The sequence below is a fragment of the Pundamilia nyererei genome, unplaced genomic scaffold (genome assembly GCF_000239375.1).
Source record: "Pundamilia nyererei isolate P.nyererei 1_Seehausen unplaced genomic scaffold, PunNye1.0 scaffold00443, whole genome shotgun sequence".
Taxonomy (NCBI): Eukaryota; Metazoa; Chordata; class Actinopteri; order Cichliformes; family Cichlidae; genus Pundamilia; species Pundamilia nyererei.
The window spans coordinates 131,033-142,181 of NW_005187844.1; the positions used below are offsets into that span (position 1 = coordinate 131,033).

At 37.9% G+C, this 11,149-nt stretch overlaps 2 protein-coding genes across 2 annotated transcripts in view; one reads left to right on the forward strand and one right to left on the reverse strand.

Moving 5' to 3' along the window:
- Positions 1-251: 251 nt before the first annotated feature.
- Positions 252-6,157, reverse strand: LOC102208044 (extracellular calcium-sensing receptor-like). The gene is made up of 9 exons (XM_005753613.2): positions 6,015-6,157; positions 5,597-5,891; positions 5,340-5,426; positions 4,846-5,115; positions 3,611-3,817; positions 3,245-3,520; positions 1,479-1,706; positions 1,258-1,381; positions 252-1,165 (listed from the first exon to the last, which is right to left on the reverse strand). Exons 1-9 carry the CDS (start codon positions 6,122-6,124, stop codon positions 252-254), a joined length of 2,511 nt encoding a protein of 836 aa, XP_005753670.2. The 5' UTR covers positions 6,125-6,157.
- Positions 6,158-6,971: 814 nt separating this feature from the next.
- Positions 6,972-11,149, forward strand: part of LOC102208323 (extracellular calcium-sensing receptor-like) — a 36,804-nt gene continuing 32,626 nt past the window's right edge. The window contains exons 1-8 of the mRNA XM_013916055.1: positions 6,972-7,061; positions 8,482-8,726; positions 8,868-9,162; positions 9,256-9,545; positions 9,639-9,934; positions 10,260-10,453; positions 10,592-10,813; positions 10,895-11,018. Of these exons, the coding sequence (XP_013771509.1) occupies positions 6,972-7,061; positions 8,482-8,726; positions 8,868-9,162; positions 9,256-9,545; positions 9,639-9,934; positions 10,260-10,453; positions 10,592-10,813; positions 10,895-11,018 (1,756 nt within the window). The remainder of the gene's footprint in view (positions 7,062-8,481; positions 8,727-8,867; positions 9,163-9,255; positions 9,546-9,638; positions 9,935-10,259; positions 10,454-10,591; positions 10,814-10,894; positions 11,019-11,149) is intronic.

Genomic DNA, 11,149 nt, shown 5'->3' on the forward strand with positions numbered 1-11,149 from the left:
AATAGCAAAGAATAACAAGTACAAAAACAATTACAGTCATTTAATCATTAATGTAATAATTTAATTCTTGAAACACTTCTACAAAGCCAACATTTCAATATACTGGTTCTTCTTCAGGGAGGAAGCAATCCAGTATATACTATGGTTAAAAAAAAAAAGCAAGAATGCAAATACAAAGCGACAGTAATGCTAATACATATGCACTTAAAATAGTTCATTCATTTTAGTTAAGACTGGTGAAAACTGATACCTTATGACTTTGCCGTGCCACGACCAATTATTTCCTTTTTTGTGTTTCGCTCTGGTTTCAGCAGAATTATGTAACATTTTGGTCCAAACAGTGCCACCAATAGGCCAAAGCTTGAGGCCAAAATGGCAAATACCTCTACTGCATCTGCATATTTACCTGGAGAGTTGACATAAGCAGGAACAAAGGCCACCCACACGGCACAGAAGATCAGCATGCTGAAAGTGATGAGTTTGGCCTCGTTGAAGTTGTCTGGAAGATTCCTGGCTAGAAATGCTAGCAGAAAGCTAAGGATAGCCAGTACACCAATGTAACCCAGTAGCACTGCAAAGCCAATTGTAGACCCAACCACACACTCAAAAACTATTTTGTCATTGTAGTACTGAGTGTTTTTATAAGGAACTGGTGAGGAGGATATCAGCCAAGCAGTACATATAGCTGCTTGGATTGAAGTAAGAACTAATACTGTCCCTCTCTGCTGTACAGAACCAAACCACTTAATATTGGTTCCCCCTCCTGGCTTTGAGGCTTTAAACACTGCCACAACAACCATTGTTTTCACCAGGATGCATGAGACACAAAGCACAAAGCTGATCCCAAATGCTACATGTCTCAGTTGACATGTCCATAGCCTTGGTCGTCCGATGAATAACAGTGAACACAGGAAGCATAGTTTCAGTGATACTAAAAGCAGGAAGCTCAATTCTGAATTGTTGGCACGGACGATAGGTGTGCTGCGATAATGAGTGAAGATCCCCAAGACCACAGCACAGATAAATGTACCCAACAATGAAGCAGTTGTCAAGCAAATACCCAGAGGTTCATGGTAGGAGAGGAACTCTGTTTTCTTAGGAACACAGCGATCACGTTGAGGGCTTGACCAGAAGTCTTCGGGACAACTGGTGCACTCCAAAGAATCTAGTGTAAAGTGGAAGATACATTTTTTTGTATTTTCAGCATTCACCCTAGTGAACCAACTGCTTATATCAGAAACATTTTATGATACTAACCTGTTTCATTGCTGAACTTTCTTTCAGAACAACGCACACAGTCGAAACAGCACGCAGGTTGCCCATTTTTTCTAGCCATGCGAGTACCTGGGGGACAGCTTACACTGCACACTGACTGCACTGGCTGCAAGGTTAGTTATACCACATATATTGTACACAACATTATTGTATTGTACTGTGTCACACAGAACTATTTAAAAACAACATTAAACAGAAGTAACCTGTTTAGAGTCAGAGTTCCAGAAGATTTTGTCTTCATCAAGTCTGAGTTCTTCACCTTTCAAGGCTGTCTTCTTAACCACGCCCACATTCTGAACCTTCGTACTTCCATCAGGTAGCCATTGCCAATTCATGATATCATATATTGGCAAGGCATCACCATTTTCATCAAATGACACTTCATCTCCAAATGGAGTAGTGAAGTGAACTTTTTCCAAATAATGCATCAACTAAAAAAAATAAGATCAAGAGATTACCATTGAAAGGGACATGAAAAGGAGACTTGATTATAGACTCAACTGATCATTCTTAATTCTCAACTGATTTTATTACAGCAACTAAGGATAGTTTAGTTTGGCATTGCAACTTGTGGAATAACAGAATTTGCAACATTGTTTTTTATTTCAATTTACTGAAATTAACAATCTTTAGTCACCACAATGTCTAGTCAAATGTGCAGTTATTCATTTTTATTTTGCAAATAAATTTGCTCATCTCACACATGTAAAATAACTATGTTCTAATGACAATGTTAATAAAATCTTGTGTTTTCAAAATCTGTCTTTAACACCAATTACTCACGTGAAAAAGAAGTTCACAGGAACACTCTTACTATTTCCATAGGAATTAAAAGGGTAAGTAGCAGAAAGGTATTGCTACTCACATGTACTTTATTAACTGATCATCAGCAAGTGTGACCACCTCTATATAAACAGAAGATTCAGGAGTTTGGTGTTCTAGAGCATTCACGTGTGTTAACACAATGCCAAATTCTTCCCGGGAGAGTGCGTCCCAGCAAGGTTGCCTGAAAGTCAGACTATGCACTGCTTACAGAATTTCCAAAAACCCAAGATCTACATTACAGATTCTACAAGATTAAATTATCATGTTAAATGTGTAAGTTTGTGACAGTACAATTTGAAGAAAACTAGTGTTGCAATGGACGAAGTGCTGTACTTAAACATACCTACAAAATCAAAATAACTAAAGCAATGTTGTTAAAAAAAAGAGCCAGTCTTCTGCAAAAATGTGAGACATTGATAAATCATACAGAAATTGATTGCTCCAAGTTAATGCTACTAAAGGTGGTTCTCCAAGCTATTGAATCAAAAGAGAGAGGGCACACAATCTCTACTTTTAAAATTAGGCTTAAAACTGTCCTTTTTGCTAAAGCATATAGAGGGATGGATCAGGTGAACCCGAATCCTCCTGTAGTTATGCTGCAATTGGTCTAGGCTGGTGGGGGATTACCATAATGCAATGAGTGTTTTTTTCTTCAGTCACATTTCTCACTCACTATGTGTTAGTAGACCTTTCTGCATTGAATCATACTTGTTATTAATCTCTGGCTCTCTTCCACACCATGACTTTTGTCCTGTCTTCCTTCTCTCTCCCCAACCGGTTGCAGCAGATGGCCGCCCCTTGCTGAGCCTGGTTCTGCCTGAGGTTTCTTCCTATTAAAAGGGAGTTTTTCCTTCCCACTGTCACCAAAGTCCTTGCTCATATGGGGTCATATGATTGTTGGGTTTTTCTCTGTATGTATTATTGTAGGGTCTACCTTATAATATAAAGGGCCCTGATGCAACTGTTGTTGTGATTTGGCGCTATATAGATGAAACTGAACTGAACTGAATCGAATTGAAAGAGTGTACTTAGTTTTTTCACAGTACTGTATAACGTCCCATTTAAACATTCTTTTTCACTTGAGTGTAAGAGCTGAATTTTACAACAATAAAAATAAATGTTAGTGTGTTAACCAATACCACACCTGCCATGGCTCTAATTTTTGCAAAGTAGCACAGCTGTTCCCACTGAAAGGCCCCCTCCCAGGTGCACAGCGTAGCATGTCATCAAGGGCATATGCAAGAGCATACACCGCCTTGTAAATATTATACTCAGGCCTGAGGTTAGAAACATCCAAAAACTCAGTCTCCATATTTGCTAGTTCTTCTTGTCCAGTGCAGAGTGCTCCCCCACCTTGTAACCAACCTGATGGAGGTGGAGCAAATCTACACTGAAAGGTGTATTCCCAAAACTGTCTTACCTGAAAAATATTTCAAACAGTCTTAAAAAAGATATTTTCATTTTATTTTAATTTTGTGAGTACAAGTGTATTTTAAAGTTACAATCTTACCATGCTATTTCCATTGTTATTTCTGTCATAAATGTCAGGATGCATTTTCATTAAAAAATCCCTGAGCCCTGGTATTTCTCCTCGACGAATGGCAATGCCCAGAGTGCCACTCAGATATGGCATGTGTCGGGTTGTTTGGAGTACAGCTGCTGTTGTCCAGGCTTCACTAGCCATCCACTGCAGCCCTGTTACATTCTGCTTTATCACCTATTTAGAAATATAAGGAACAAAAAAAATCTGTACATAGTCTAGGATTGAATCATTACAAATCTTGAAATCATTACATACAGGGATGGAAATTGAGATCTCAGTAGTGGTAGGAAATGTTGGTTTACTTGCTATGCATTATGCTTATTGGTTCTTTTTTGCACATGTGCTACAACCAGCTGATTTTGGTTCATGTGACAGAGGAGGAAGATAGTGGCACAGTTTGATGAAAGTAATTTTCATATCCACTATGGACATTACTTTTATTTTTTTGTCCAAAAGGACATGAGCATGACGGTAAAGTGCAAACTTCAACCTGAGCAAAAACAACTGCCTCATCCTGCTAACACAACTTCAGATCTTTACAAGCATCTGCAAAGATAGCATGCTAATGCTAAACTAGCCAAGAATCAAGCATGATGTTAAAACTGAGGGAATGATGACCCCAGCCCAGCAAACAGACCTTGAACTTCAAAAGGTAACAAAACCAGTCACGAGCAGGCTGTAGCCTCCTATTCTATCTGTTCATGTTTCTAAAGTAGAATCTCTGTGGCAATGACTTTGAAGTTTCTTTGTGCTGTTTTCATCTTTGCTTTGTGTTGTGGGCTTTGTTTTCCTACCCGAAATACAAGGGGAAAGATTATATGTGTGTCCTAATTTGGATAAGGAGTTGTGCTGGTGTGTGGGGCTGTAGCCTAAAATGCTAATTATGAAACAGAGAAAAAACAGAGAAACGCAAAAGTAATGTAGCAAGTAGTATAACGAATTTCTTTCTCCTGAGAGTAATTAAGTAGCATACTACATTACTTTAAGAAAAGTGAGCTGGAAAATATATGTAATAAATTACTTTTTTTGACTAATGACCCCATCACTGATCACAACAAAGAATGGAAATACCTCCAGCATCCATAAATATTTGACCACACAGCATGCAATTCATTTGCATGAATATAATGTCTGTAATATAATTTACATCTCTAATTACTAAGCAAGAGGCGACTGATGAATACAATTTGATTTAGATATACCTCCTCCATTAGTTGAATCATGTGGATTTGATGTGCAAAGACAATTACCACACGTGCTGTGGACTTCTTCATCACCTCAACAATCCTCCTTAGTTCAGCTGAGTTTTCACCCCAGGGCAAAATTTCTGAGTAGGCAAGACAACTTCCACCAGACTGAGCCAACGCTTGTCGAAATGATCTCGCTACATGGACTCCATAATCATCATCACTTACCAGCAGACCAGCCCACGTCCACCCAAAGTGTTTTAGAATTCGAATCATTGCATGAACCTACATAAAGACCAGTGAAATTCTTAGTTTAGGCTTGAATTATATTTCAGTGCAAACAATACAATTACATAATCACAGTTTTTCTTTCTAATCAATTTGCACAGTACGTAATCCAGAAAAAAATGAAAAATTGAAGAAAAAAAAATGCGTTGTTTAGTTCGGGGTAACTTACATCAATTCACTTGCTGTAAAATACATTTGCTCTTTGTAGAAGAAAGTTTTACCTGAAAGGCATCACTTGGAATGGTTCTAAAGAAAGACGGAAACTTATGACGGTCACTTAGACAAGAGCATGTTGCAAAATAGCTCACCTATCAAAAAACACAATTGAAATCAAAACAGATTGATGCTGAGAAGCTGGAACTAATATACAATGTATATATCCTATTTTTTCATTTTGTCATTTCTCACCCTAGTGAGAAACATTAACTTTAATACAGCATGCCAAAAGCACATGTAAAATACAGGACAGGAAACTTACAATTGGCATTTTAAATAAACCTATTACATCAGAGGTTGCAATAGAAAATGTTGAGAAGGAATCACCCACGATCCCTACAACTGGAGGGGTCCCCAAACAGTTCTCGTGAAGCAGAAACTTTTCCTCCCAACCACTGACTAATGATAATGCAGCACTGAATCCAATTACAAGTGTGGCACAGTTGTCATAAAGACTGTATCCAAGAGTCACATTAGGTAGCAGATTGGCGTTTTTGTTGATTTCATCAATAGCAAAGGCCATTGTCATGGCATGCCTGAATCCAGGAGGGTCAAACCTTGTAAAGAACAAAACAAAAAACCCCAAAAACTCAATATTGAAAATTAACAAAAGTATAAAAATCTGCACCAGTGTTTGCTTTCATGAATTGGTGCATTTAATGCATGAATATAGTACTTACCCTTGGCAACTCAACATGTTTGGCCCTGAGGTAAACGTTAGCTCAGGGAAAACAGAGGTGTAGTGAACTTCAAACAGCCCCCCCAAAATAACATCTCCAGGTTTGTGCATCCCATTAAGATAAAACTGTCTCCTTAACTTGCAGGTTGAGAAAAGAGACTCTGAGATGAAAAAGTGGGATGAGAAGTAAATCATGATCACATAGAAATACAAGAACTTCAGTGTGTCAAAAAATGGCCCCATAATGACTCTTTCTCTTTACACCACTTTTCTTATCTTAATGAATGCTTACCTCATTTTATATCTCCTCTGGTTTCTTTTTCATTGTAGTATAGCACCACCTACATGCATATTTTATGACAGGGCATCCACTTTCTAGGTACATATTAGCTCATTAGATAAAGAATACCCTAATGACAATGTCAACTTCTGGACAACTTCCAGACTATGCAAGATTTAGTGCAAGTAAAGTAGAGTAGTAAAGCAAGTAGTAGAATCAATAAATTCGGCATTACTAACTTAATATATTTTTTGCTGCTGCCCCTGTGGCATTTTTGTAGAGAAGACAAAGTTGCTATTTTTGTAAAAAAACAAAAACAAAAACAAAAAACAATAAAGGCCATAAAAGTGCTGTAAAAATTAACACGTTAACAAAGATTAATCAGTGATAATTAAAAATAAATAAATAATGCAATTAATGCATCTGGAGCGCAGAATGACTCAAAATCCCTGAAACGTTTCTGTCAACGCATTTCAGGCAGTTTGTCCAAGAGTTACATTCGCACATGTGCAAATGGGCAGTAGGTCTGGCAGTGATGATAAATGCACATTGGCCCTCTTGATGGGAAATTTGAGTATTAAAAAAATAACAAGACTGAACAGTTGACTGACATAAAGTCGTATGCACATTGCGGAAGAAGGAATTTTCTTCTTCAGCTTAAAATATCACATTGACGCAATGCATACATTAGCCGGGCCTGCTGCTAGCACATTGGCTAACGCGTCACTCAGCTTGCAACGAACCACCTCACAGCGTATCGGGGGCTCAGTACGTCTACCTCGCACATTTTGACTGACACAAATGGCAAGTGGATTGCAACAAACTGCAGAGCTATTAATATCGTTGAGAAAACGCGGTTTAAATAGCTTTGGTTCTTATTACCATTATCTATTTGTTTCTTACTGTATTACTATTTATATTTCATTCCTGCACAGTTGGTGTGCAGCTTCCATAATTTCGCTGTGTATATGTACAGTGACACAAAGTGCTGTTCCATTCTATTTTATTCTATTCTTTTTCACAGAAAAACTACTGCTTATAAAAACATTATCAAAAACATAGAAGAAAATTGGCAATGTAAATAAATCAAGTTTCTTTACTTACTTGTCTACAGTTTTATTTTTAGTACTGTTAACACTATGGAGACCAAGACTCACGCGTAGACATGTATCTTGTTGATTGTATGTTAAGCTTATTCTGTACAGCTGGCTCTGAAGTCAGTGACCACTCAGAGAAATCTAAGGAGTACTGGGCATTATACATGCCCGTGGAACCTAAATCTCCAGTTCAGTCACCCATTCTTGCTGATGTTTGCTTCCATGTTTTTACTTTACTTTTTTTGTATAGCAACAACAACGCTGATCAGAGCACCTTAAATTGTGATTGTGATTCCAGATAAAGTAAGAGCAATTCTATCTGAGCAAGTACTGGCTGACACTGAAGAGAAAAGGTCTTTTTAACCAGAAGAGGAAAAACAGCAGAGAATATAATAGAAACAGTCATGGTTATGTTTTTCATTTTTGGTGTATATATTAGTATTAGCCTCTTTTTTTAAGTTGTTAGTATTTTAAGATGTGTTTTTGTGATTAGGCTATAATTCAAATGTCTTCAGTTGACAGTAAAAGATGAATTGCTCATATTTTATTTAATCATGTTGTCCACTAGGTGGTAGTAGCAGAGTGAGACTTTACAATTATAGCTTCTTTTAATATTTCTTAGTAAATTTCCAGCATTAATTTGCCAAAGACTCTGTGTGGAAATATTGTACAGTTACATGACTGCAAACATGCCAACTTAGAACTCTCAACACATAAACTGAGCTAAATGTATTAAACGTCAAATGAAGAAATACTGAATGATAAGATAACTTTAGGATATCTCCAAGCCTTATCGGGGACAAAGTTTTGTTTTGTTTTGTTTTGTTTTTTTTAAGCTAAATGAATCCAGCTAAACTCATAGTATCTGTCAAGGCTATTTGTAATATACACTCCTGTTTAGAGTAATGAATGACCTTTCAGACTTTTAATCAAAGACCACTGCGTAAGATCATGTCCTCTTGAAGGCGTAGAGCAGAGCCCTTTCTCTAAAACCCTATATAAATTCCACTTACACACATACCTGGCATCAGGGAGAGATGGCAGTCTCAGTTCTTTTAATTGGTCTGGTATCTGCTCTGTGTTTGTTTCAGCTGAACTCAGTTTCTGCCTTGGGTGTGTCTCTGGATAGTCGGAATCAAAGGAGTAGCTTTACAGGTGCTTGGGCTGGTACTGAAGCTTCTTCTGTGAAATGTAAGTTGCAGGGTAGCATTCATCTACCTGCATTCTCAATGGATGGGGACTTCATTATTGGGGGTGCTTTCTCTCTTCACTCCTACACGCAAACAGTGAGCCATGATTATACCATCATGCCTGAGCCAGTAAGATGCAAAGGGAGGTCAGTATGGAAAAAATTATGAACATGTTGCATGTATTGTAATGGTAATCTTTCTTGCTGTGTGTTATCTGTATGAAATTTCATCTTAACAAAATCTATGTAGCCTACAATTTTAACAGTGAGGTGACTGTCTGTCTGCAGCATAAATGCCGATGAGCTGCAGTTGTCACATGCAATGGTCTTTGCCATAGAAGAGATTAACAACAATACAGAGCTGCTGCCCGGAATCAGGCTTGGGTATCAGATCTATGACTCATGTGCATCAGTTTCCATGACAGTGCATTTGGCATTTCAGTTTTTGAATAGCTTGGACCTTGTGTTTCACACTGGCAAAAACTGCTCCCAGTCAGGTATGGTGATGGCTGTTGTTGGTGAGTCTGGGTCTACGCCATCCATCAGCATGTCACGGATCATCAGTCCCTTTAACATTCCTCAAGTAAATACTTTAATTTTTTTTCAAACTAGGTGTTTAAAATATCCATGCACATCTGCAGTTCTTATAGGATTACCTTGTCTTCTTTTGTTTTAGGTGAGCCCCTCTGCCACATGTACATGCTTGTCTAACAAGCAGCAGTACCCAAGTTTTTTCAGAACAATCCCCAGTGACCAGTTTCAAGCTGCTGCTCTAGCCAAGTTGATAAAACACTTTGACTGGACTTGGATAGGTGCTGTTCGGTCAGATTCGGATTATGGAAATAACGGCATAGCATCTTTTCTTGAAGCAGCACAGAGAGAGGGGATCTGTGTGGAATACTCTTTGTCCTTCTATCGGACCCACCCACATAGCAGGATTCAGAAAGTAGCAGATGTTATCCGCAGGTTTCTATATGACGTGGGAATTTAGTTTCATTTATTTAATGTAATCTTTCATGATGTTATAAGACAGTCAAAAAAATTATTTTGTCTCTAAAGGTCAAAGGCTGTAGTTGTTGTGGCATTTGCATCTTCAGGCGACATGAAGATCCTGTTTGAGGAGTTATCACGTGAGCCTTTCCCACCTCGACAATGGATAGGCAGTGAGTCATGGGTGACCAACCCGGGATTAAGGAAGTACAGTTTTCTCGCTGGGACCATTGGATTTGGAATTCAGAAATCTGTAATCCCAGGTTTCAGAAACTTCCTGTTGAATCTCTCTTTTGCTCAAGTGGCTGTATCACCACTGCTTACTGAGTTCTGGGAGGATTCCTTCAACTGCACAATAAAAGAAAGTGAGAAACATTTTTCGTTTTTCTTGGTTGTTAGAGTTTCTTGTAAAATGTCTGGTCTTAAAAAGGCCAGACATGTTCTTTTTTGTAATTTAAGCAATTTCAAATCCAACATAATCAAAAAGGTCCGTTACTGCAACAAATCATAATCTATATGTTTAACCTTTAGGTCAAGTTTAGGCAGTCAGCCAACACTATTACTGTGGCCCCTTTTCTCAAACGTGACTCTTTGTTTGTTGAGTGATATGTTCAAAAGATATGATGTTAAATGGATGAATTCAATTGTCTGTCATTTTGGTGCCTTTTTTATTTTTAGGTAATTCTGCAGGAAAGAAAGTATGTAATGGAACTGAAGATATAAAGACTCTCCAAACCCCGTACACTGATACATCTCAGCTTAGAATTAGTAACATGGTGTACAAGGCTGTGTATGCAATTGCACATGCCATTCATAATGCATTATGTCAGGGAAGAAATGTCACAGCTCAGTGTGACAAACTAACCAAATTACAGTCCAAGCAGGTCAGTAAAAACGAATCAGTCATTGCCAACATGTTTCACTGTCTCTAAGAAACCTTAAGTGAAACATTACTTTTAGTTGTTCAAATATTGTTTTGTTTTTTCTTTCCACTCCCTCTATGTCTCAATTCATCCTTACAGATTCTAACTGAGCTGAAGAAAGTACATTTTTCCCGAAATGGATATGATGTGTCATTCGATACTAATGGGGATCCTGTGGCTATTTATGAGTTGGTTAACTGGCAGAAAACTATGGCTGGCATAACTGACATAGTGAATGTAGGGCTGTATGATGCATCACTGCCAGAGGGCCAGGAGTTCCAGATTAACAAAAACATCATCTGGATGGAGGGCAGCACGAAAGTAAAAAGGCAAATTAATGTAATCTTTTCAGTTTTATAGCAAACATTTACATATGTTACACTGCCTTTTTGTATTACACAGGTGCCAGTGTCAGTGTGCAGTGGGAGTTGTCCTCCAGGAACTCGTAAAGTGCTGCAAAAAGGAAAACCCATTTGCTGCTATGACTGTACCGCATGTCCTGAGGGAGAGATTAGTAATACTACAGGTAAAGTAAAATGCTTGTCTGTGCATGTAAAATGTTTTTATGATGCAAATCTGCAACATCGAATACATTACAAGAATAAATTTGTAATCTATAAAGCCAAAATTACAAGAAGCACCTTAACTCCTTTTTTT

Coding starts and splice junctions, on each gene's coding strand:
- LOC102208044 (XM_005753613.2), bottom strand. CDS start 6,124: ATGCACAAACCTGGAGATGTTATTTTGGGGGGGCTGTTTGAAGTTCAC. Junction 3,818..4,845: donor TGATTCAACTAATGGAGGAG/GTATATCTAAAT, acceptor ATTTCTAAATAG/GTGATAAAGCAGAATGTAAC. Junction 1,166..1,257: donor AAAGTTCAGCAATGAAACAG/GTTAGTATCATA, acceptor ACTTTACACTAG/ATTCTTTGGAGTGCACCAGT.